This window comes from Globicephala melas, chromosome 11 (assembly GCF_963455315.2).
Source record: "Globicephala melas chromosome 11, mGloMel1.2, whole genome shotgun sequence".
In the NCBI taxonomy this organism is placed as follows: Eukaryota; Metazoa; Chordata; class Mammalia; order Artiodactyla; family Delphinidae; genus Globicephala; species Globicephala melas.
Genome location: NC_083324.2, coordinates 75,915,088 through 75,942,752, shown reverse-complemented (window position 1 = coordinate 75,942,752; position 27,665 = coordinate 75,915,088). Strand labels below are relative to the sequence as shown.

At 35.1% G+C, this 27,665-nt stretch overlaps 2 protein-coding genes across 6 annotated transcripts in view; one reads left to right on the top strand and one right to left on the bottom strand.

Annotated features, from left to right (window-relative positions):
- CENPQ (centromere protein Q) overlaps nucleotides 1–531 on the bottom strand; it is a 47,069-nt gene extending 46,538 nt beyond the window's left edge. The window contains exon 1 of one of the 5 annotated variants that reach the window (XM_030870508.3): nucleotides 118–531. In XM_030870508.3, coding sequence (XP_030726368.3) covers nucleotides 118–244 — 127 coding nt within the window. In that variant the 5' untranslated portion in view covers nucleotides 245–531. The remainder of the gene's footprint in view (nucleotides 1–117) is intronic. The other 4 variants (XM_030870513.3, XM_060308465.2, XM_030870510.3 and 1 more) reach the window with 4 other exon arrangements.
- MMUT (methylmalonyl-CoA mutase) lies at nucleotides 282–27,665 on the top strand. The gene is made up of 13 exons (XM_030870504.3): nucleotides 282–461; nucleotides 3,813–4,237; nucleotides 5,440–5,807; nucleotides 9,254–9,411; nucleotides 10,154–10,325; nucleotides 11,608–11,856; nucleotides 14,258–14,369; nucleotides 15,773–15,888; nucleotides 17,733–17,848; nucleotides 19,423–19,554; nucleotides 20,716–20,863; nucleotides 23,244–23,411; nucleotides 27,209–27,665. Exons 2-13 carry the CDS (start codon nucleotides 3,853–3,855, stop codon nucleotides 27,335–27,337), a joined length of 2,253 nt encoding a protein of 750 aa, XP_030726364.1. The 5' UTR covers nucleotides 282–461; nucleotides 3,813–3,852; the 3' UTR covers nucleotides 27,338–27,665.

Sequence of the window (27,665 nt, the reverse complement as noted above, 5' to 3'; positions counted from 1 at the left end):
TTGAAAACCACCTCAAGCTCCTCAAACACGAGTCGCCGAGTTTGCCACCAACGCGCCGGACACAAAACTCATCCCCAAACTGGAGCCACCGTCAGGGAAAGCGCTTTCACTACTCACCAAAGACGCCTCTTGAATCCTTCCAGGTGCCGCGCTCAGAGAAATTCGCGCCAAAACCTTCCACAGCCGCGGAGACCCGGAAGTGAACCAGTAGAAACCGGAAACGCTTGTGGAGAGAGGCGGGCATCTAGCCACGTCCCTAACGTCATCGGGAGCGCTCCCGCGAGAGTTCAATGAGATTGGCTGGAAAGAGAGCGGTATCGGCCGACGCCCCCGTTCCGTCCCGCTGGCCTTTGCGTTTGCTTGGTCGCAGGCCCAGCTTTGGGGACCTTTAACTTGTAGGGCTGGGGGCGCCGAGGTCCAGCCGTTCTCTCCCGCATCCGCGGTCCGAGATAGGCCGACCCGTGAGTAAGACCGTGCACCTTGAGGAACGTCAGCCTTTCAAATCCCTCCGTTCTTCAGACTCCTCTCTCCCCCCATACCTGTCCTCTGAGCCTCGGTCCTTTCCCTCCTCCCAACCTCCCAACTTCCTCCTTCTTTACTTTACGACTGGGAAGGGATCCCACTCTCCTCTACTTGCTTCTTAGGTTTAGATTCTCCACTGACCGCTCTCTTTCAGCGAGGGGGAGTCCGGAGGTACTACAGGATAGAAGGTGCCTTTAATGTCCCAGAGGCCATGTCGCCATCTTCCTTGGCCCCCTCAGGCACTACGAAGTTTCTCTAGGCCGAGGGCGATTGTAGATTTCAGAGAGATGTGCTGGCTTCACAGCTGCCTTCCGTCTAGGCCGCGGTGATTGTGAGGGTTTTTTGTAAGAGGTGGCGGGGGTGGAAGTGTCTTTCTGTGTACAGATGAGGGTGAGAGGGGGAAAGACAAGTCTAAGTTGACATGAAAGTGTAAATTACTAACTTGTTCTCATTTTTATCTTGAAAGAGCAATCCTTCATAAGCTCGAAACTCTGAATAATCTGTTTGTGTATGTGTGTCACAGTTAAAATCATTTAATGATTTTCTCCCAGTATTTTCTTATGGTTAATGATTTATTTACGCTAATAGTACATTTAATTGGCATGCTGTATGTTGTCCTCTCCAAGCTAGCTTTTCTTGAAGTATTAGTGCGGAACCACATGTAAACAAACTTGAAAGTTATTTGATTCAGAGCTGTATGTAGGTGTTTTACCCATATTTTTTGAGGGTGTGGGGTCAGGCTTGCTTCATCGTTGCTCTTTAATACATTCTAACCATCAATAACTTATTATATTTGCTTTGCATGTTGCTTCTTTGGATGCTGAAGCCTCTCTTGATGGATATGAGAAGACTGCAGAAATCCTGTTGCCATCAGCAGAAGTTGTGTTCTTATCTAAAAGTGATGGCTATTTCCAACCGTTACCAATTTGCCATGCAATTTTAGGAAGTCACTTATATAATATAAGGCTCTTTCCTGTCATTTATCCAGGTTTAGAAAAGCCCTACCTGTATTTTGTGTGAAATGAGTTTGATATTATCTGTCTGCAATCTGGTCTCAGGCAGTTTTCAGATTACTTTTTATATCATTACTACCCTAATGGTTCAGTTATAAATTAATTATTTTTCTCACCCACGTTTTAAGCTGGTACCTGTAGTTTATGGCTCACAAGAACTTGGATGACAAGGACCCCATGGATTTAATAGAATAAAAATCATTGTAGTTAAAAAAAAAATAGGAATTGTTTTTGTTGTATTTCTGTTTCGAGTTTGTTCTATGCACTTTTTTAACTAGTTGAACACATTGCATTTACAGTTTATCTTTCACTTAATACTTTTTGAGCCTATCTCCTTTTTTAAGAAACGTGCATAACGTATTTTAAATTTTAACTTATGTATAATATACTTACAGATAAGTGCACATATCATAATTGTAAAATTTGAGGCATTTCCACAAACAACACATCTGTATAATAGGAATTCAGATCAAGACCATCACCCCAAAGCTCCTTTCTTGCTCCCTTTCTCTCCTAGTCAGCATACGTAACCACTCTTCTGACTTCTGACATCAAAGATTAGTTTTGCTGATATCCTAAACATATTTTAATAGCTATATAAAATTCTATAATTTATATATACTGTAATTCACTTATTTCTTCATTGTTAGACATTGATGATGTTTCTAAGTTTTCTTTACTACAAGTAAAACTATAGGGAACATGTATTTTATCTAGTAACTTTCCCAGGACTGATGGCCCTCAGTGGAATGGCATAATCATTTCAGAGACCTTTTGTGCGTATTGCCAATTTGCTTTTGGAAATAGTTAAATCAGTTAATACTCCCACCGGTGGATTGTCTTTTTGTTTCACAACTCCCTAACAAATGTTGGGTATTCTTATTTTCTTTTAAGCTCCAAATTGATAGGTAAGAAATAGTATGGAAAATAGAATTTTAGGCTCACTTTGCTGTTGCCTTATCTACTGCATGGCATGATGAATATATTGATAAAATTTGCAACTCAAAATCTTTTAAAATACTAGGCTCTACATATTGAGACTATATAACTCTGACAAGGATTTAGTAACTCAGGTGAACAGTTACTGCTTTTCTGTGTGGAATTTTGATCAAGCCACTTTATTTCTGTATTTCTCTGGACTTTAATTTCTACATCTGTAAAATGATGAAATCGGACTTAGTCACCTAAAATGATGAAAAAGACTGCTAATTATCAGGAATATACAGCTCTGATGTTGGATCAGTTTATAGAATAGAGGAGAATATATACAGTATATGAAATTTTATATATGTGTGTTTTCTATAAACATAAAACATATAAAGAAATATTTTATATGAACATAAAAAAAACGTTCTAATATATTGTAGTGTGGGAGATGATAGATGTATAAAGAGGGAAACAGAACTCTGTGGTATGGATTACTGAAGAGGCCATTTAGCTGAGCTTGTAGTTTCAGGGACTGGCTGTGAGTATATTAGTTAAATGCTTCCTAGGTTTAAATGCTAGGTCTTCCGTGCCTCAGCTTCCTCATCTGTAAAATGGGGATAATATTAGTACCTATTTCTTGGTGGTGTTACGAGGATTAAAATTACTGCTCTACATAAAGTCCTTAAGGAGTGCCTGTCACATAGAAAGCCCCGCGTACTGGAGGTGATGCCTTAGCCAAAGAAGAGTATCTAGGTCGATGGAAGAGCAAGAGCATGTCCCGGAACTTTGACGTATGCAGGGAACTGTAGGTAATCCAGTATCTCTAGAACACAAAATGTGTAGAGGTCAAAGGCAGAGGTGATTCTGAGAGATAAGCAGGGATCAGGTCATGGGGGCCTTGAATACCTGTTTCGTTCACCACTTTTTTCTTCAGCGTCCAACACTGCCTGTCATAAAGTAGGTGTTAAATAAAAACCTTTTGAATGAAAAAGTTAGTTAGGAGGCAACGCTCGATCCTCTACGTGATGCAGAGCCTTTGAAAAATTTTACGAGAAGTGTGATACATGATCATATTTTCATTGGTGTCAGTGTGTGGAGTGAATGAGAGGGGGTAAGACTGGTCAGTAAAACCAACTAAGAGTCTCTTGAGGGAGAGGACTAGAACTAGAACAATGATAGCAGTTGTGGAAAAGAGGGACCAGAGTTATAAAATATCAGGTGGAGGGGGCAGCGGAGGAGAAGAGATGAAATCATACTGATATACCCTTTCTTTCTCTTTTCCCTTTTCACCAAAAGCTCCTATTTTGCTGCTGTCTTATAAATACATATGCACTGTGTTTCTTTTTCTAGGTCAGTTCTTGTTCCTGTTGGGTGTTTTCCATGCTCCATCATGCTGACGGCTAAGAGTCGGCTTTTTTTGCTTTCACCTCATCACCTGAAGCAGCTGAAAGAGTCATCAGGCTCCAGGCTTATATGGCAGCGACTTCTGCATCAGCAACAACCCCTTCACCCAGAATGGGCTGCCCTGGCTAAAAAGCAGCTGAAAGGCAAAAACCCGGAAGAACTAATATGGCACACCCCAGAGGGGATCTCCATAAAGCCTCTGTATTCCAGCAGGGATACCAAGGACTTACCTGAAGAACTTCCAGGAGTAAAGCCATTCACACGTGGGCCGTATCCCACCATGTACACCTTTAGGCCCTGGACCATCCGCCAGTATGCTGGTTTTAGTACTGTGGAAGAGAGCAATAAGTTCTATAAGGACAATATTAAGGGTGAGATTTTAGTGAGACGTAATATTTATGGTCAAACATACACTTCCTCATCTTGGTTTTTTTGAAGGGAGGCTGGTTAATTTCTATAAAGGTAATAGTCACTTTATAATTTTGTAGTTAAGGCTATACTCTGAAAAAAAGTGAATGTTTTTCAACTTCCATGGTCAAAAAGATAGATGACCCAGAATAAAGTGCTAAATTCTTGAAAGTAAACAATACTTACATGCACATTGTGTAAAAGGAATTAGGTGAAGTGAAGCTGTATGAAGAAAAGAGACCTTGGCTTTGCCTTTGAGAAGCTTTTACTTAAAACCATCAGGATAGGAATTGGAGGGGAAAATGCTTTAAGTGATGACCCAAGAAAGGAATAAACAAATGATCATGTACAAATTTTAGTTTTTTGCGTGGTTTTCATAATTCTATTTCCCATAATATTTGAATGGTCAAGACAAGAACAAAAATAAATAAGCGAGCATACAAATACTAAATTATGTTAACTATATACAAACAGCCATATCTTTTCATGATTAAATATATTTCTATCAAAAATTGTTAAGATAGGGCTTCACTGGTAGCACAGTGGTTAAGAATCCACCTGCCATTGCAGGGGACACGGGTTCAAGCCCTGGTCTGGGAAGATCCCACATACCACGCGGAGCACAACTAGGCCCGTGCACCACAGCTAGTGAGCCTGCACTCTAGAGCCCGCAAGCCACAACTGCTGAGCCTGCATGCCACAACTACTGAAGCCCATATGCCTAGAGCCTGTGCTCCACAACAAGAGAAGCCACCGCAATGAAAAGCCCGTGCACCGCAACGAAGAGTAGCCCCGCTCGCGGCAACTAGAGAAAGCCCACGGGAAGCAACGAAGACCCAACACAGCCAGAAATAAATGAAAAATTTTTAAAAAATCGTTAAGATAAAAAAATCTTGAGATGGACATGAGATATGTGACACGTTTGGTTCCATCTATCCTTTATTATAGTGAAGTCTGGAATTCACTTTGTGTATTTTAGCACATGAGAAACAGCAGACTTTTAGTAGGAAATAAAGTATTTTATTTAAGTTTGTTTTGAGCATAAAAAATGTTTATTATAAAAGTATAATTTGATGAGATGAATCAACACTAAGTAGTGTTAAAGAAAATCAGTTTACTTTGATGTCAGACTCTAATCCTACATTATTTTTCTTTATATATTTAGCCGGTCAGCAGGGATTATCAGTTGCTTTTGATCTGGCAACTCATCGTGGCTATGATTCAGACAACCCTCGAGTTCGTGGTGATGTTGGAATGGCTGGAGTTGCTATTGACACTGTGGAAGATACCAAAATTCTTTTCAATGGAATTCCTTTAGAAAAAATGTCAGTTTCCATGACCATGAATGGAGCAGTTATTCCAGTTCTTGCAACTTTTATAGTAACTGGGGAAGAACAAGGTGTACCTAAAGAGAAACTTACTGGTACAATCCAAAATGATATACTAAAGGAGTTTATGGTCAGAAATACTTACATTTTTCCTCCAGAACCATCCATGAAAATTATTGCTGACATCTTCCAATATACAGCAAAGGTATCCTTTGTGGTTATTATAGATTTTGCTGTAGTTCTTTGAATGTAGGAATTTTTATAAAATGCCATAGCCTAATTTGAATTTGGTAATTGAGTCAGAGTAATAGTTGTAGTATAGAGTCAGGGTGTGGGTTTTGTGTTTATGTGTGTGTATTGTTTTTATTTTTTGGTCTTTAATGTACTAGTTTTATGGTCTGTCATTACCTGTGGGAATCTGGGCAGTAGATATTTACTGTATTTTCTTTATTAAAATTTTTATTCTCTGATATTTGTTAGAATCAGGGAGGGCTCATAATTTACACTTCTTTTATTTCTCTCCAAAGTTCAGATCCAGTTGTGAATAGACACTGGTGTCAGACAGATGGGGATCAAAATATTAGCTTTATTTCTGCAAAAAACTGGATTAGAAGATAACACTTATATCTGTAACCACAATGAGGTCCCTAATATTTCACCCCTGAACTACGTTCATTTTCCCAAGATTGGTGAGAAAATAAGGTTCTTATAGTATTCCTATATTAGCAGCAATCCTTCTACAGGGAAACATAAAGCTTCTTCATTTCCTCTGAGTAATTCATTTATATTTTCCCCCATCATTCCCACTTTACTTTTTGCTGGCAATGCTCTCTTCTTACCTACCTTAAAATTAGACCATTATTTCATAGCAAAGGGCACATCTCTCCTTCATCATCAAAGCTTTTTTTTAATCTCTTTACTTCTTGTAATTGCTGTTATCTCCGAACTCTTGCTAGCATTGCCTGCTCTCCTCATTTGATAAACTTTATACTTTTCAATTTTATTGCTTTTCATAGATTCCATCTGCTCACATGAATTGTATAGAATACATGCCTTTCACCTTTTTCAGTTTCAAGAACACATGCACAGGAGGATTGATTTGAGCAGTATATGACACACACACATACACAAATAGCAGTAGCTTTAAATAGGAGTCAATTCTGTTTCAACTGAAAAAAGTTGGACGGTAGACTCAAGGTCTTGGTTGTATGGAAACACCGCAGTCGTGAGGATTCCAGCCTCCTTTCATTTGGCTTCTCTATTGTTTGTGTGCCAGCTCATGATTAAGGAAGTAGGTGGGCCGGCTGTGTTTGTGTGGGGAGAGGACCTAGCCCCTCTGATTAAAGGTGAACTTCCAGAAGGAACAAACCAAACTTCCACTTATATCTCAGTTGACAGAAAGAGGTAAGATTGGAAATGTAGAACACTTCGGCACTGAATGTATGGTTCAGGTACAAGAGGAGAGTAGAGAATGGCTATTGGAGTGGATAGTACCAGTCTGCTGTTATGTACTTGGGCATTTAACCTTGTGAAACACTAATGTCATCTACAAGTTCAAAATTGCTTTATATAATCTTTCATATAAGTGATAAAAGTACCAGTTTCAGATATTGATCAAGTATGTTATTTGAAGTAACTAAACTTTTATGTTGTTCCTCTAAAAAATATTTAATTGTGACAAAATACACATAGCATAAAAATTACCATCTTAATCATTTCCAAGTATACAGTTCAGTGGCTTTAAGTACATTCACATTGTTGTGCAACCATCACCACCATCCATCTCCGGAATTCTTTACATCTTGCAAAACTGAAACTCTGTACCTATTAAATAATAACTTTCCATTCTCCCCTTCCTTCAACCTCTGGCAACCACCATTCTACCTTGTGTTTCTATGAATATGACTACTCTAAGTACCTCATATAAGTGGAATCATACAGTATTTGTCTTTTTGTGTCTGGCTTATTTCACTTAGCGTAATGCCCTTGTTTCATCCATATTATAGCCTGTTTCAGAATTTACTTCCTTTTTTTAAAAAATTTATTTAATTTATTTATTTTTGGCTGCGTTGGGTTTTCATTGCTGTACATGGGCTTTCTCTAGTTGCGGTGAGCGGGGGCTACTCTTTGTTGGGGTGCATGGGCTTCTCATTGCAGTGGCTTCTCTTGTTGCTGAGCACGGACTCTAGGCACACAGGCTTCAGTAGTTGTGGCTCGTGGGCTCTAGAGTGCAGGCTTGGTAGTTGTGGTTCACGGGCTTAGTTGCTCCGCAGCAAGTGGGATCTTCCCGGACCAGGGCTTGAACCTGTGTCCCCTGCATTGGCAGGCGGATTCTTAACCACTGCACCACCAGGGAGGCCCAGAATTTACTTCCTTTTAAAGGCTGAATAATATTCCAATGTTCCCAGTGTTTGTACTATTCTTAAAAAAAATTCTACTATTAAACTCCTCTCAGTAGAGAAGCACATGTTTGTTTCCTTCTCGTTTGTAACTCCAGATATATTCAAGTAGTCTCTCAATTCCATGTAATTCAATCCCCTTATTGCTTTTGTGATGAACATTTTTCAAGAACTCTTGGTTAGTTATAAATAAAATATTTGCAAATGTAAAATACAGATAATCCATACCATACACTAGCAACAGCTAACCTTTTATGATGACTTACTGTGTACGGGCATAATACTGTACTAAGTTGTTTAGATGAATCGTTTCTTTTAATCCTACAACAATTCCATGAGGAAGGTAGAGTTATTATCTCTATTTTATAGGTTAGGAAACCAAGGGATAACAAGGTGAGAAACTTGCCTATAGTCTTCTGGCTAGTTAAGTGACATGACTAGAATTTGAGCACTCTGACTTGAGTCCATGTTCTGAACCAACTGTAATGAGTGTCTGATTTAGTTTTTATTATTTTATCTTTGGTTAATTCTTGGAAGGATAATCGTTTTTTGGTTCTGCAGGTTCTGTGTGATATGTACCCCACCTAATGTGACATTTTAGGGGGATAGTGGATTAGTAGTTGTGGTAGAAGGATCCTGTCTGAATTATCCTTAGCATTAAATGTCACAGTAAATCAAACTGAAAACTTTGATTTTTAAGCCATGCATTTTCTCCTGTTTTGATATATAGTACTAGCACTGAACCATTTTCTTTTTTTACCCACTGTGTACTTATTCATATTCAATGAGTTCATTCAAATAAGATAATTAATAACTAGTTAATAATAATTAAATTTATACATCTTCAGCAGATTCTCCCAAAGGTTTGAGGTCTTAGGACCTCTTATGAGGTCGAAGTCATGAGTTTGGAATTAAAGATGTCATCATTCAGTTCTTGGGCCAAAGGTTACATTCCTAACCTCAGCCAGCTAATTTCAGAGTTTAACTTTCGGTGCTAAATGGTGGTTGGTGATTCTTTTTCACTAGAAAAATAAAACAGGTACAGTCCTTACAGTGGTTCATTGGATCAGCCATTTTAATTGGAAAGTGAATTGAATGTAACTAAACATTAAATATTTTCAGTTAATATTATGAACTAATTAGTATATCTGAATCGAATATCATTTTAAAATAGTATTGTCTTTTAGAAGATAGATTTAATAGAACCTTTCTTATATTTTTATTTACAGTTGTATTTTTTTATTTTATATAGCACATGCCAAAATTTAATTCAATTTCAATTAGTGGATACCATATGCAGGAAGCAGGAGCTGATGCCATTCTGGAACTGGCCTATACTGTAGCAGATGGGTTGGAGTACTGTAGAACCGGACTCCAAGCTGGCCTGACAATTGATGAATTTGCACCAAGGTGAGTAAATTAAACTCAGATATTGCCTCAACATTAAGAAAGTTCACAGGACCATTTTATGAGTGTATAGCAAAAAAAATATATATATATATATATGTATATATATATTTTTTTTTTTTTTGTGGTACGTGGGCCTCTCACTGTTGTGGCCTCTCCCGTTGCAGAGCACAGGCTCCGGACAGCGGCCATGGCTCACGGGCCTAGCCGCTCCACAGCATGTGGGATCTTACCAGAACGGGGCACGAACCCGTGTCCCCTGCATTGGCAGGCGGACTCTCAACCACTGCGCCACCAGGGAAGCCTGCAAAATATTTTGATAAAAATGAATTTGTATATATAAATATACCAGATTTTTTTTATGTTTTATATGAGTGATAAAGAGGGAATAAGCCAATACTGTTTATAATTAAAATTCAGAATTAAATTTTACTGTACTTCTTGGTAAATTAGAGGAATTTTGGCCTCTGCTGTTCAGAGAACACAATCGGCACATTTGACAAATAATATTAAAATGTAAATATGGTTTTCAAGACAGATTTGCTTTTGTTCTTTTAATATTTCCATTTTAAAATACAGAAGTCATCTATTATTACACGTTTAAGGTTACTGAAGTACATGTTTTGTTTTTAATTCAAACTAAGTAGCTTGAAATTAAAATCTGAGCTTTTTGTGTGTATGTATATGTGTATGTGATACAATTAATTTCCATTTTATAATCAAATTCTGAACTTTACTATTTTAGGTTGTCTTTCTTCTGGGGAATTGGGATGAACTTTTATATGGAAATAGCAAAAATGAGAGCTGGGAGAAGACTCTGGGCTCACTTAATAGAGAAAATGTTTAAGCCTAAAGACTCTAAATCTCTTCTTCTAAGAGCACATTGCCAGACTTCAGGATGGTCACTTACTGAGCAAGTATGTATAACATTTAAAGTGTAGAATTTTAGTAAAGTCATATATTTTCTTCTAAGCGCTTGGTATAGTCAAGAAACAGATTTAAGAACTTATCTGCTAATATTTGAAAATCATAATTATTCTGAAGCGTAGTGCATACTTATATTTGTTTTTATACAAATTATAATAAATAAATAAAATTGGCCCCCTCTGTTGGTTAACAATATAAAATCATTTAAATCTTAGCTTACATGCAGGACTGTGTATTTTACTTTTTTAAAAGTAAAAAAATGTGATGATAAGGAAGAAGTACAAATTATAATTTAAGTAATATTGTCTTAAATAATTTTAATGGTTAAAATTCTTAACACAAAACTTCCTCATTAAAATTTGATTTTATACATACAAAGTTTTTTATTATAGTTGTGTTTAAATAAGCATGCATGCAAACAAACAATTTAAAAACTATTATCACTTGAGTAATCTATTGAAATTTCATTTCATTAAAAAATTATGTGGTGGTGATCTTTTTTAACATGCATTTTCTTTACATATTAAATTATTTTGATACATTAAAATAATTTATAACTTTAAAGTTACATTGCTTTTATAAATTTAAAACAAATAAAAACTAGTAGTCTCCATATTAAATATGATTTCAGGTACTTATAAATGGAGAAAAATAGATTTCAGAGTTGGAAAGAACTTTAGTAATTGTTTTTGACTTAGCCTCCTCATTTTTACAGCTAAGGAAGCTGAAGTTCAGAAAGGTCCAATGACTTGTCCAAATCACAGTTAGGAACAGAATGAACTAGAAGTCATATTTCTTGTCTTATAGTCCATTGTTCATCTGTTTTATTAATCATTTATTAATAAATCATTGTCAGTTTTGTGTACCTCATTAAGGTAGATACTTCAAGGTATACAATAATTAGGAGATAGTGAATTATGAAATGAAGTATGTTAATAATCTACGTAGACAAAGTGTACATTCATGATGCACTTATAGAAGACTATTTAGGCAATACAAAAATAAGCACAACAAATACTTATATTTCAGATGATTATAAGAGGCAATGTTTTAGTGCCTAAGCACAGACTAGATCCTTTGGCTCTTAATCCTAAATCTGGTTTGTTTACTTATTTGTCTAAATTTATTAGATATTCTGAAGACTAATACAGACTTTGGCAAAGAAAGTATGCATCAGCCACTGCTTAATCATTGTCATCTTTTACGGCTGCAATATATATCAATTGTTGCCTTGTTTTGTTTTGATTTTTTGCCTTTTACTAAATGTTTTAGGATCCTTACAATAACATCATTCGTACCACAGTAGAAGCAATGGCAGCAGTGTTTGGAGGGACTCAGTCTTTGCACACAAATTCTTTTGATGAAGCCCTGGGTTTGCCAACGGTGAAAAGTGCTCGAATTGCCAGGAACACGCAAATCATTATTCAAGAAGAATCTGGGATTCCTAAAGTGGCTGATCCTTGGGGAGGTTCATATATGATGGAATCTCTCACAAATGATGTTTATGACGCTGCCTTGAAGGTCAGTTTCTCCTCTTTGAAACTTTGTTTATAAGATTTACAGATTTATAAAGATTTATAGATTTTTGATTTATAAATCAAATCATTTATAGATTTATATCAAGATTTATAAAGTGTTTCAGAGAAAAGGGAATTTTAGATTTGACTTTATAGTATTTAAAACTGAAGCTTAATTTAAAAATACATTTGTATTTGTATTAAAGTATTTTATTTCAAAGAGTTAAAAAGACAACTAATGTTAAAAGACTATAACAAAAAAGCAGTTCTTTCTCCTCCACTTGCATGTTTTCCTGCTTCCTTGAGTCAGCTACATCTTTTTGTTTGTTTTTATCTCCATGTTTTAAAATTACATGTATATACTCTTTGTTCTAATTCAATCAATTTTAGACCTTATCTACTGCTTTGCTAGTATGGTAGCTTTGTATTTTAGCTGGATCTTGTCCCTTCTTTCCTTTGTCCCATATTACCAATATAATTATATCTCAATGTAAATCCTTCCTGAAGTCCTCTATATTCTCATTTGATTTAGACTGGTTTCTCTCTAGACCGTTGTTGTCCTTGACCTTCCCTTTGTCATTATTGTCAGAATCCTTTTCACCTCTGCTATGTTGAATCTATGTCCTGAATCCTGTCTCTTTGTTGATTATCCCTTGTTATTTTGAAGCACATCTTATGGGCACCTCCTAAAAATGGTGCATGGGAGATGAATTAGTTGAAACTTTGGATGTTTGAAAATGTCTTTATTCTACTTTCATATTTAATTGATAGTCTGGGTTTGAAATTTTTCATTTGGGAGTTTGTAAGCAAATTTGTAAGCATTCACCTACTTTTTATTCTAGCTTTCTATATTTCTGTTCAGAAATCTGATGCTATTCTCACTCAGGATGTCTCTTTCTGAAAGTTTCAGGATCTCTTCTTTATTTTTGTGTTGATGTACCTTGGTGTGTGTATTTTTTCCTGCACTGTCCCCTTTGGTGGACATTTTTCACATGGTCCCTTTTTCGTGTTCTCATAGCTCTGGGAAATTTGTCGTGTATTATTTCTTTGATAATTTCTCTCCACTCATTTTCCTTTGGTTTCTCTTTTTAGAACTTATAGTTATCAGGAAAGCCCCTCCTTAAATGATTTCTGACATTTTTATCTGTTCTATAATGCATCTTTGAGTTTTTGTTCTGGTTTTTTGGAGAGTCATCACCTTTATCTTTCTACTTAAATATTTTAAAATTTATATATCATATTTTTAATTTCTGAGAGCTCATTTTTGTTTTCTAATTTTTCCTCTTGCATTCATACTAGTTGTTTCATTATTACAGAATCTCTTCTTTTTCTGAGGATCATTATATTTTTTGAAGTTTTCTTTTATATCCTGTATTGTCACTGTTTCCTCTGTGTGCCTTTTTGTTTGCAATCTTATCATTCAGAATGTAGGTTTTTGTTTCAGTAAGACCTCTTATCCTTGCCTCTCCCTGTACTTGATGTTTCATAGTCCATTGCTTCTCTAGTTCAGTAAATTTTGGTTTTCCTGATAGAATGGGAGAGAGGTAGTTGCAAATTCTCAAGTAGTCCCCTTCTTTTTTAGCTTCTTAGAAGATTCTTGGCTTCTGTTGAATCCAGTACAGGTTCTTCTTTCTTGAATCCATCAGCAGAAAGCCAGTTTGACCTTGCTCCTATCTACGAAATCGTATTCCATTCCACCATCCATTTTCCACTGTCTCATGTCTATATGAGGCTGTGATTGAAGATTTAGGTATTTCTTGATGTCAGTAATGCTAGAGTTATATCATTACTCTGCTGCTCAAATTGAAAAATAAAATGGCATTTTGAAATATACTTTTTAGAGTATTTATGTAACCATGAAAACTTTATTATGTAATTAAAAATGAAAATTACAGAATTAGTGTTATCTTTAGTTGGCTTCTAAGACTTGAGCGAGAGATTTTTGTGTTTTCCAAAATATACTTTTTAGTTTATCTGTTGTCTTTTTAAATAATTTTAAGCACAGAATATCTTTTTTCTTATTGATATAATTGGCATATTAACATTGTATTAGTTTGTGTACAATGTAAGGATTTAATATATGTATATATTGTGAAAGGATTATCAGAATAAGTTTAGTTAACATCCATTACTACACACAGTTACAGGTATTTTTTCTTGTGATGAGAACTTTTAAGATCTATCTCTTAGCAACTTTCAAATATATAATACAGCATCATTAACTCTGCAGAATTTCTAATTAATGCTCTGTTGTTATTTCTTTTCTTATGAAACATTAAATTTACCACTAAAATAGTTTATAATTTTATTAACATTAGTAATTATATAACATAACACATTTGTATTGTTTATTAAAATATTTTCATCTTCTCTTCTAGTTTTATTAATCTGTTTTTCCTTGTTAGCTCATTAATGAAATTGAAGAGATGGGTGGAATGGCCAAAGCTGTAGCAGAGGGAATACCTAAACTTCGAATCGAAGAATGTGCTGCCCGAAGACAAGCTAGAATAGATTCTGGTAAGATAAAGTAGAAAAGTTTATATGTGAAATCCAGTATTTAAAAAGAAATATTGGGGCTTCCCTGGTGGCACAGTGATTGAGAGTCTGCCTGCCAGTGCAGGGGATGCAGGTTCGAGCCCTGGTCTGGGAGGATCCCACATGCCGCGGAGCAACTGGGCCCGTGAGCCACAGTTGCTGAGCCTGCGCGTCTGGAGCTTGTGGTTCGCGCCGGGAGAGGCCGCAGCAGTGAAAGGCCCACACACCGCGATGAGGAGTGGACCCCGCTTGCCGCAACTAGAGAAAGCCCTCGCGCAGAAACGAAGGCCCAACACAGCCAAAAATAAATAAATAAATTAAATGATGTAAATTCTATTTAAAAAAAAATATTAATTTCTGTTTGAAGATAACATATAAAGTTAGTAAAACAAAAATTATAGAAAAATGAAACTTGGATAAAATGTTTCTCATGAATCTATATGTATCTATCTCTGTGTTTGTATTTTTGCATGCCTGGATGCACATAAGCAAACATATGTACAAAGTATGTGTGGAGGTTTGCCCATTTATTACGTGTATATATGTGGGTAGATATCTCCACCATTTTGAAGATGACATTATTATTGGTCATTGTGCTCTGCATTGGACTGTTCATTTATTTATTCATTCAATCAGCCAATACTTTTTTAGTCTTTAGTATTTGAGACACTGTGTTATGTCTGGGCATACAACTGTGAATGGGACAGACATGGTCTCTACACCCATAGAGCTTACATTTTGGTAAGAGAGAGAGAGAAAATGAACAAGTAAACAAATAAATAGACAAAATAATTACGGATTATGGTAAGTTTTATGAAGAAAATAAGAAAAGAGGTATATCCTGAGGTAGGATATACCTCTTTTCTTGGTGGGATGTCTTTAGCTAGAGTAATAATCTGGTAGTTTGAGGCAAAATATATTTATAGTGTTAAGGAAGTATAATTTGTAATTCTGGTTTATCACTTATAGATTTTAAAGGTATTTTTTGTTTAAAAGTGATTGGCTGTAAGAGGATTCAAGAAAATATTACAGAAGCCATTGCATGTTTGTCTTCTACCTTATAAATCTTAGTTGGTAGCTGCTACTACAGTTTTAATTTTGTAGTGTTAGAAGAGAGTTTATCAGAAACTCTGGGAAAGCATATAGTTTGGGTGAATAATCAAAGCCCTCCCTTACAGAGATTCTGATATATACCTGTCTTTTCCCCTCCTATCCCCATTCCATATTGGTATTCACTGATCTATATTGAAATTTCATTAAGAGTAAGAATACTACTTAAAAATATCAAACTTATAAGGAAAATATGTGTGGTGATCAGAGCATTACTGTTAGACAGTTATTTGTGAATAGAATCTACATATTATTTTCCTCTGGGAGATTAACAGGTTCTGAAGTAATTGTTGGAGTAAATAAGTACCAGTTGGAAAAAGAAGAATCTGTGGATGTTCTGGCAATTGATAATACTTCAGTGCGTAACAAGCAGATTGAAAAACTTAAGAAGGTAATAACAGCTGTCATATTTTGAACGTTTTCTGTGTGCTGGGCACTGTCCAAGCCCTCATGCTGTCCTGCTGCATTGTTAGAACCACCATATGAAGTGTGTATTATTTCCCAGCATTTTAAAGGTAAGGAAACTAAAGGGAGATGGAGAAACTTGCCCAGGATAAATAATTAAGCATCCAAGACTCAAATCTCTAAGTCTGTTGACACCAAACACTCATGTTTTTAATCATGATATCTGCCTCTGTGAAACGTATACATTCTTATTAAAAACCACACCTTAATAACAATGCCTTCTATAATTTACACATTTGAAGTAAGGCTTAGATGATTATATAACTCACTCAAAGTTAAAAACAAAATTAAGTTCAGAGTCCATATTTGAACCCAGGTCTTCTCACTGTAATTTATTTCCATGTTCCTGATACTACTATGAAAGAATCATTTGCTTTCAATTAAAAAAAAAATTCAAATATATTTGAATAGTGCTTTAGTAAGATACAGTTTAGAATGAAAGATATTTAGATTGAAACTAGAGAACTGTTTTAATTTCCAGTTTCTCACTGAGATGAACCAAAGTATATAAAATACTAAAATAGATAAAACATTAATTCTTACTGCTGTAACCTATATATTTCTATTGTATGAAGCTACTTTGGTCTCTTAATCTCTGGCTTTAGTAATTACTGCTATTTCTAAGGCAGGAAAGTTGAAATTTCTTAATGGTTTTTTCTGTTAACTTTCCCTATGATTGTTTAAGATAGGACCTTTTTCCCCTCAGTTCACATGTTCTTTAAGAATCCAGTAGACTTTGTCCAGTTAGACTGTATGTGTAACTTTCAACTTCCATTTGTTTTTTCTATTAGAGTTAATGACAGATGTTTAATGATATTGTTTCCTTTTTCACCCTCATTCAGGAGATAATGACTCCTCTCCCACATTTTTGTCATTTTTTAAAGGGTCCTATTTAGGATGTAGCATTATATTTCCAGTGGTCACAAAAGTCTCAATATTTATTATATTTGGAAAACTGCTTTTTTCCTCTCTTGTACTTAAACTCTCTTAAACACACAGCTTGAGGGCATCCACTTACCATAAATGATGATCTACCTTATTTTGGGTAAGAGTGAGAAATTCAATAATGATAATGGGTTTGGGTTCCTCCTTGCCTTTAATATAAATTTTCTAACCCACCTCTGCTTATAGATATGATATAATTTTAGTGGCATCTTAGGCAGTATCATATTTTAGACTTTTTTACAGGTGGTGAAAACTTGTAAAAAATTGGATTTTAGGTAACTTTGTTTAGGCAGGTTGTTGGCAGAGCAGAGTAGAGCTAAGACCCAAGGGAAAATGTTTTTGACTACACTTTTCATTGTCTTTCTCTCTCTTTTGCAGTATTTCTCATTGTCTCTGTCTCTTTTTCTCTCGGGATTATTTTTAAGTAGAATAGCAATATACATACATATTATTACCAATAGACTATTAATTAGCTAAGGGAAACTTAAAATATAACTGAAATATTCCCTAAGTTGTAATCTGTTAAGTAGCATATACTACTTGGGAGGGTCAGCACTATTATTTATTATTGCCCTGCTTGTTTCTGAATTATCAGTGTTATACAGAATTTAGTATTATTTTAGGAAGTCCTTAAATGTTGAGGGAGTGAATAAATGTAATGAATATCAATGCTAGGAAACATATTATTCTCTTCTATTTTTTTCTTTTGTTTTTAAAGTTAGGATTCTGGAACAATTTCCATATGATATAAATAAGAGTATAATCTGATCTCTGTTTTATTCTCTAATCACATCTATGGCCCCTTTCCTTACCCTTTTCTGTAAGGTCAAATCCAGCAGGGATCAAGCTTTGGCTGAGCGGTGTCTCACTGCCCTGACTGCATGTGCTGCCAGTGGAGATGGGAATATTCTCGCTCTTGCAGTAGATGCAGCTCGTGCAAGGTAAGGATATGTAAGTTTGGAGATTTCCAAATCCTAAAAGTTGACCAGTTTAGTTTTTCAGGGTGTACTTAAATAAAAGGCTGATTCTATAAACCATGTGAGCCTAAAAGAAAATATTGGAAACCAAAAAAAAAAAAACCTTGTTTTTCTTCAACATCTGTGCATTTAAAACATTAATACATTTTGAATGAAGTGTATTAATATTCGTGTATTTCCCTGTGGCTCAGGACATTTGGAGCTATTATAATAAACCTGTGTCACTGATTTACAGGTTGAAGTTTGATGTACTTTCAAGGATAGGGAGACATTATTATGTTGGACAGTAAGCAAACCCGCCCTTTGTCCAAGCTGGACAGTATCTCTGTCTTCCAAGGCTGTGTACTATGTAGACATCTCTGAAAAGATAGTCCAGCATAAAGGCAGTCAGTGCTTTGCCTTACAGAACATGCATAAAAGCAAGTGACACAAAAACTTTTCTCCCAATATACGATAATGTCAAAAAGTAAATTATTTTTGCTTTTCTTGTTTATTGCTTAATATAATGGACTTTTAAGTTGTTTCAAGTGCTTAAGGGATGGAGTATATCGGTTGTTTTTTTGTTTGTTTTTCAGTTTTAATTTCCTTTTTTTTTTAATTTCTTAGAAGAAATAAGATGACTTCCCTGCTTAAAATCCTTCAGTGGTCTCCCAGTCCTTTTAAATTAAAACCTAATCTTAACCATGGCTGCAAGACTGCTGGATATGATCCTTGCCTACCTCTCTGACCTTGTCTTATCCTACTTCCTTTGTTATGCTGTGTACCAATGTCCTTCTTTCTATTTTTAGAACATAAAACATGTTTTCCTACTTCTCAGAGCCTCTGCATTTAGCATTTCCTTTTCAAACACTTTTCCCTCTTAAGTTCCCTTGTGTGTCTCTTTCTCATCATTTAGGTCTTAGTTCAGAAGCTGTATCTTCATATCTTCAATATCCCTAAAACATTTTTCCCAAACACCTCATTCCATTTTGCCTATTTTACTGTCTTTATAGTACTTATTACCATATGAAATTATCTTATTAATTTATTTGTTTGTTAGTGCATTATCTGTATTCCCTAACTAGATGATAAATTCTGCAGGAGCGGGTACTTTTTTTTTTGGTCTTATTTATCACTGTATCTCTAGCACTTAGCAGTGCTTGGCCCATATTAGGCACTCAAGACGTGTTGAATGAATTAATAACCAAATGGAATATGCTAAAATATTTACTTTTTATCAAAAAATATCAGTAGGAATTTTGGTCTTTGCCCATTTGTATTGTTAAGCAGTGAATTATTCAGTAACCTTTAGATGCTTGTCTATTAGTAGTTTTTAGGTCATTCGGTCATTTTACAGTAAAGGCATTCAGAATCATTTTTTTTCATAAGTATTCTGAGGAAAGATCCTATCATGAATGCAATAGAAAGCATTCAGATTTAGATTTTTGACAGCCTATTTTTGACTTAGGTAAGAAAATATGTCTAACTATATTGAATGTTAAGTTAAATATTTTTATCCCAAATAATGATGTTAACAGAACTTCCATTTAATATTTTAGATGTACAGTTGGAGAAATCACAGATGCCATGAAAAAGGTATTTGGTGAGCATAAAGCTAGTGATCGTATGGTGAGTGGAGCCTATCGCCAGGAATTTGGAGAAAGTAAAGAGATATCATTTGCTATCAAGAGGTAATATGTGAGGTTTCTTAAACCAGAATGTCATCTTTTCTGTTAACACAATCCCCATGAATCTACGGTGGGCTTAATTTTTTCATATACCACTGGAAAATATTTGACTTGTACTTTCCTCTTAATCTGTAGCTTTACGAAAATAATATTTTGAACTTTCACCACAGTCCCCTTTAGGAGTTTCTCATTTCAAGCAAATGTTTGTTTAACTAACATTGATATTGCTTCATATCCTCCAGGTACTTAGATTTCAATCTCCTTACGATGGTACATTTTCATATTTTCTTAAGTTTTATTTACATTGTTTAATTGCTCAAATAATTATAAAATCTTACTTTTCCTATTTGAAAGTAAATATTTGGTTGCCATCTATGCAAAAATTAAAATCACTCATCACTGGGCTGACAGTAAATAACTGTCAAACATGATTTGGAAATATGAATTAATATAAATTGATCATGCTTCTGAAGTGTGAGTAGTAGCTTCCTGATGATTAGTTTTCTCAACCACTGTAATAAATTTTCCATGAAAAATATTATGTCACTACTCATATATGAAATAAATATCAAAACAGCCAAGGTGAAAGTCATCAAAATGGAACATTTTTTTTTCTTTTAACAAAAATAAATTTGTTTCTTCATGCTTTTTCATCTGAGGTGTAAATTTATTGATTTAAGCAAGCAAGTATTTTGATTATACATTAAGATACCACATTGAGGTCACCTTGGGGGAGTTCACACTTGTGAAGGGTAAGTGAGATATGGACAGTTCAAAACAGCTAGTGAGTCACGTATATGTACAAATACTTCTTTTTAGTTAGGCATTTTTTAGTTTATATTTAACTATTTCTGAATATTGTACTCTGGGGACTGTCTTAAGTTGTAAAGTTGTTATTTCCTTATCTTGCTTCACTTTGATGTTCTCAGTGTTACAGACTTACAGTCTGTGCCATCTTTCAAATTTTTTTCTAAGGGGGGAGATGGTAAACATACTCAGGCTTTAATGGAGTTCTTAATGTGAAACAGAGATATTAACAAAATATGAGTAGACAGATTAGATGTTTTAAATAAACTTGAAAGATTTACTGCAAATAAATTAGAGTCTTATATCTTACCTTTGGGCAATTAATATATAACTGTTGTATTTTAAAATGTTCCTTAGGGTTCAGAAATTCATGGAATGTGAAGGTCGTAGACCTCGTCTTCTTGTGGCAAAAATGGGACAAGATGGACATGACAGAGGAGCAAAAGTTATTGCTACAGGATTTGCTGATCTTGGTTTTGATGTGGATATTGGTCCTCTTTTTCAGGTATTGAAAACTGTGGGAGGAATTTCAAGTACTATTGCTACATACTGTGGATAGGTCAACTGGAATGAAGACTAAAAGAGTATTCATTGCATTTTCACCAGGAAAGAAGTAAATCTTCCTGAAGAGGCCCAGCCTTTATAGTCTCCCATAAGAGTTTTCCCATTTGGGATTTTAATATATTACTCTAGAGAGGCTAGAAGAAATTGTTACTATAAAGAGCACAGACTTCTGGAGATATGTCCTGAACTGTGTTGGTAGATAAATATGTAAATGTGTTTAGAGTCTTAGGCATTTAAGGTGGGTTTTGTTAAGAATCTCAAATATGTTTCAGATTAAACAAATAGTATACACTGTATTTAGATTGCTTTCAGTCTTCCTCTAAGTTGAATACTTTCCCATTCTACTTTTTTACTTACATTTTGCTGTCCTTTTGCTTTAGTTTGTTTGTTTTAAATAGTGATCAAATATAATGCATTTTCAATATTTAGTGGTTAGCTTTTGGGAAATAATTTTTCATAAAATAAAAGAATTTTTAAAAAGTGTTGTCTAAAGGAACATTGGCATCTAAAGGAATTTCTCAAATAACCAAAAGTTCATTTCCCCATTATATACCATCTGCAAAAATATAATTTGTCTTTTAGTACCACCAACTTTGTTAACCATAATTCTACATCATTACAAAAAAAAACTTATCTGTGGCTGAAGGTACAATCATGCAGTTCTCTGATGACTGATTTAATTAAAATTAGATTTGATGTTTTTAAAATTGCAACATTTGATCATTTAAAATACAGTTTAATTTATATAAACATAAGGCATGGAACTGAATTGTTTAAATGGAATTTTTTAATATAAATTTACTTATTTATTTATTTATTTATGGCTGCTTTGGGTCTTTGTTGCTGCACGCAGGCTTCTCTAGTTGCAGCGAGCGAGGGCTACTCTTCGTTGCGGTGCACAAGCTTCTCACTGCAGTGGCTTCTCTTGTTGCAGAGCATGGGCTCTAGGTGCGCGGGCTTCAGTAGCTGTGGCATGCGGGCTCAGTAGTTGTGGATCTTGGGCTGTAGAGCTCAAGCTCAGTAGTTGTGGCGTACGGGCTTAGCTGTTCCTCGGCATGTGAGATCTTCCCGGATCAGGGCTCGAACCCATGTCCCCTGCATTGGCAGGCAGATTCTTAACCACTGTGCCACCAGGGAAGTCCCTAAATGGAATTTTAATCTAATCAATTTTGGTAGCATGTATGATATGAATAACAAATCATGCTTAAATTAAATGTCTTACCTCTAAGAAATCAATAGCAGGAATATGCACATTTTTAAAGGTTTTAATTTTGTGTGTTAATATTCTTCACAGACTCAAGGTTTTACCAATATGTTGTATGACTTACCTAGAGATCTTCTTGAATGTGGATCCATTACTGAGTATAAAATCTTTTGATTCTGCACTAAAATTATGAGCCTTAAAATCGTGCCAACTCAGAAAATTCACAGATTTTGATAGTATTTTTAGTGCTTATAATTGTGCATTGGTTTCTCAGGTGGCCTTATCCTTCCCAGTTGTCTCAATTTACATTACATTTACAATAAGAAACTTGTAGTTACTTTTTATATGAAATGATTTAAATATATGTGTACAGTATCAAAGCAATGTCACGGACTCATTACAGAGCAGATATGATCTTTGGTAATTCAATTCATAATAGAATGTTTGAAAACATCCTTTATGCTTCTATATCCCAATGGTTAAATCAGTTAATAAATGAGAGGCATGCCCTCCTTGGCACCATCCTTTCTCTTGTTTATGCACTTTCCTGGATGCTATAGCCCCTTAACTAGTTTCTATAGTTCTCACCTTATTTTGCTCCATATATTACTGTTAATTCTGTGTTTCCATGGGAGAATGAGGTCCTGGAGCTTCCTAGCCCACCATCTTGTTCTTTCCCATTCTATTTTAAAACCTAAGGCTCACTTTTTCATGTTGCATTTTATGTTCAGTCTTTTACTTCTTTATAAATCCTATCCCATGTTACCTCTCAGTAAATGTTGATAGTGAAGACAACAGATGTATTTTTAAAAAATTATAATGAAGAGATAATATATACTTTGCCTATATTCCTACTTTATCTTGAACATTTTGGGGGGAATTATATTTTGATGTGACTTAAATCTAATTGATAGTTTGTAGTGCTAGAAGCAGATATAGCCCTGGTGTTTATTATAATAATTGGATGAGTTGGTATTTGATGATGAAATATGAAGTTATATTCACTTCAAGATTTTTAATGAGGAAAATCTTAGAATGTTGATTGAAGTAGTATAACACTTTAGAAACACTTTTCGGAATAAATAATGATTTGTCTCTTTACTTTTGAATTGTTCAGACTCCCCGGGAAGTGGCCCAGCAGGCTGTGGATGCAGATGTTCATGCTGTGGGTGTGAGCACACTCGCTGCTGGGCATAAGACCCTAGTTCCTGAGCTCATCAAGGAACTCAACGCCCTTGGACGGCCAGATATTCTTGTCATGTGTGGGGGGGTGATACCACCACAGGTATTGTTCATCTCCTACATTTTCTAGTACCATGATGGGAAATCTGAGTAGCTTATTCATAGTCCTTTAATTTTCTATATACTTTCTCTAAAAATTTGTTGCAGATTTAGAGCCAGATCATTTCCTAGGTCATTTACTAAGTAAATTCTATAAAAGTGGTCCATGTTGTTTTCTATTCAGACTATATTATAATTCAATATGCATAATTTGATTTAATAATATATAATGATTATATGAGAGAGTTGCCTCCCTACAAACTCGTCACCTAGATAGAGATCTATCTTCTTTATATTCAATAAGCAATGACGGAGAAGGAGCAGGATAAAAGTAATAAAATCTCACAACTGGAGTAGCAAAAAATGGTGAACACACAGTGACTATATCAGCCCCTCCCTAGAGGTAGAGTGAGCACCCCTTGTCCTAGCAGTGGAGCCAGTCCTTTAGTCAGTCAGTTGGTAGCACTTACTTCTGTTGTTTTACAGTCACTGCCTTGTCCATTTCCTGCCTGTTCCCATCCCTAAATGTTGCCTTCACTCAGCACTGTATAAATTACATGGTCCTGTAAGAGCCCCTTTTTCATGAAGCTAATTTGATTGGGGAATAGTTTTCTTAGAGCCAAAAATACCTAATTCAGATATAAATGGAGTCAGCCTGTCCTAAAAATTATTGGCTGAATGGGGCAGAGGTGGATGCTTGAACAAAAAGGTAGATCCTCTTAGGAAAGGAGAAATGGGTGCTAGGTAACAATAATGTCAATTAATTTATTAAGGGGGCAGGGACACCTTCCTGATAAGTTAAAATAGTTGAGATATAAATTGGGTCTATTTCCAATTTAATTTTTAATTATATCAAATTTTCTTCTTTTACTAAGAATGGAAAAAGTATTGAGTTACACGAACTTTACATGAAACTGCTCCTAAGTAAATGATTCATACATACTATAAAGTCCTCACCACTATATAGCAGGAATCTGTCAATGACATGTGATCTTGTGCCCATGTCTACAATTGTTTTCCCTCCATTACAACTCAGAATATAAAATAATGAATATACTACTTAGGAAATGAGAAAATACACATATGTATGAGGTTGTGAGATTGGTGACAATGTGGGGCTGGTGACCAAGCTATGTATTACTTATTCTCTCTAACAACACAATACTTAATGTGTTACAGTCAACACAAAACTGCTTTTGTTAGCACATTTGCTCTTATCTTCATAAATATAGTTTACTACTTGGGAATATAAAGGGCTTTTAGTCTTTACTGCTGTCTGTCTGTGGAACACTTCTATCTATATTGCAGTTTTAGAGTCTATAATCCCTAAGCTCTTGGGCATGATATTAAAATTTAAGAACCAAAATAATTAGGCAGCACAAAATACTGGCATTGAAATATGAATTGAGAAGAAATGCAGGCCTGTTATATAAGTGAGCTGACATTTTCAAGAAATATATTTTGTATAAGTCTCTGGATATTTAAATTACCTAGAATATCTGTAGGTGTTTGCCATACTTTTTTCCCCATGAGTTTAAAGACTAAGGATCATATTCTATAATGACACACTTGTGTGTTAACATGGGTATCCTTTATAATATAATTATATATCAGTTAACACCCATGCATTTTTCTCATTATTTGTTTCCAGTAAATATATAAAGTGTTGCTATTATTCAACTGAAAGTCTCTTAGATTTTAGATTAGAAAGCACTAATACATGGCGGTTAATCAAAATGATTGAGCCATTGCCATTGTGGAGCTTATAGCGATAACACATGTTAAGTGCCATTGCAGAATTATGGTATTACAAGAATATTATAAGGAAATAATAGAGATAGAAAAGAAGTAGCTGGGGGATAATTAGCATGACCATGTAATTAATCATCCAATGTGATCACTTTTAAGAATGAAAATGAGTACTACTAAAAAGGATGCTGCAAAAATAATCCAATTAAAAAATGGACAGAGGATCTAAATAGACAGATGTCGACAGGTACATGAAAAGATGCTCAACATCATTAATTATCAAGGAAGTGCAAATCAAAACCATGCGGTATCACCTCATATCTATTAGAATGGCTATCATCAAGAAGATAAGAAATAACAAGCATCGTCAAGGATGTGTAGAAAAGGGAACCCTTGTGCACTGTTGGTAGGAATGTAAATTGGTGCAGCCAGTATGGAAAACAATATAGAGACTTTTCAAAATGTTAAAAATAGAAGTACATATGATCCAGCAGTTCCAATACTGGATATTTATCTGAAGAAAACAAAAACAGTGACTTGAAAGATATATGCACCCCCACGTTCATAGCAGCATTATTTACAATAACCAAGACATGGAAATAACCTAAGCGTCCATCAGTGGATGAATGGATAAAGAAAATGTGATATACACACACACACACACACACACACACACACACACACACAGAGGAATATTATTCAGCCATAAAAAAAATGAAATCTTGCCATATACGACAACATGGGTGGATCATGAGGGCATTATGCTAAGTGAAATAAGTCAGACAGAGAAACAACAAATACCACATGATCTTACTTATATGGAGAAGAACAGATTGGTGGTTTGCCAGAGGCAGTGGTAGAGGGTGGGTGAAATGGGTGAAGGGGGCCAAAAGGTACAAACTGTCAATTATAAAATAAATAAGTCCTAGGAATATGTGTACAGCATGGTGACCATAGTTAATAGTACCGTACTGCATATTTGAAGGTTACTAAGAGAGTAGTATGTAAGTAAGTAAGTAAGTAGTACCTTAGAGACTAAGGACTAAGGACATAGTACTAAGTAACTAAGAGAGTTACCAAGAGCTCAGTGTGTTACAGAGTTTTAAGTATAAATCTTAAACTCACAACTCACAAGTTGCACTCACAAGTGCACACACAAAACTCACAAGTGCACACACAAAAAATTGTGTAACTAGGGTGACAGATAATTAACTAGACCTACTGTGGTGATCATCTTGCAGTATATACACATATTGAATCATTAAGTTGTATACCTGAAACTAATATTATGTGTCAATTATACCTCAATAATTTAAAAAAAAGACTCATGGGAAAAAAAACAAAAAAGCTGTTGCAGCAATAAGCACAAACCAGAATGTCCTGGAAGTATGATCATCCTAGTGGGTGAGGATCAGGGCTTTACAGCACATCCTAATACAAATATTCTGATGTTAAAACAATCCAAAGCCTGGAGCAGTATTTGTGCCCTGGGAATCTTTTCACTCAAACTTTGTGTAAAACTAATAAACAGCAGCAGCAACAACAGAGAATTTTTTTAAATGAGTTAATTTTCATTTCTAGAAAACCTAATTCCATCACGAAGCCGAATTCAAAGTACTACACCATTCACTAGCTGTAGACAAAATTACCTTGGAGGAAATAAATAGCCTTGTAAATTTAAAGCTATAATGTGTTGCTAAATTTAACACAAATAATGGTAAGTAGTAAAAATTTAGGTGAGAGAAAATTATGGTTTAGGGCTCAGAAGTTCTCAATTGGTGGACCATACAGCTTCCCACCACAAACAACACACTGGGGTGTTTGGAAAATGGGCAGGATGTCTTTTGTTCTTTTAATGTCTTGGAGTACTAACGGTGGTGCTAGTGGCAGTTCCAATCAAGGAAGAAGTTTTCAGCCCCAAATGCCAAGAGTGTACCGGATGAGAAAGTTTGGGGCGTTGGGGATAAAGAAGAAAGGACAGCATTCATTGTCCTTTTGTTTCATTTTCTTGAAATTAGAAATATTGTCCTACTAATTAAATTCTTTCAACAGGATTATGAATTTCTGTTTAAAGTTGGTGTTTCCAAGGTATTTGGTCCTGGGACTCGAATTCCAAAGGCTGCCGTTCAAGTGCTTGATGATATTGAGAAGTGTTTGGAAAAGAAGCAACAGTCTATGTAACATCCTGTTTTTGTTTTAGCTTTCTAAACTATTCTTTCACTAATGATCAAAGAAGCCACGTCTTCAAATTATTCAGCACCTAATATGTGCTTTCCTGAAAGCTTTACATTCAAGCACCTGACTTATAAGAATGTTGTTATGCTATAAATGTGTATGTATAGTTTCACTTTAATTTTAAAAATTAAAAAAGTCCTTAAAAACTCTCTATAACGTATGCTCAATACTTTGTCAGAAACTCTAGACAAAGGTATTATTTTTTAAAATTGTGCTATTTATTTGAAAGATTTCTTATAAACCTATTTACTTTCTATTTTAAGAATTAAACAAT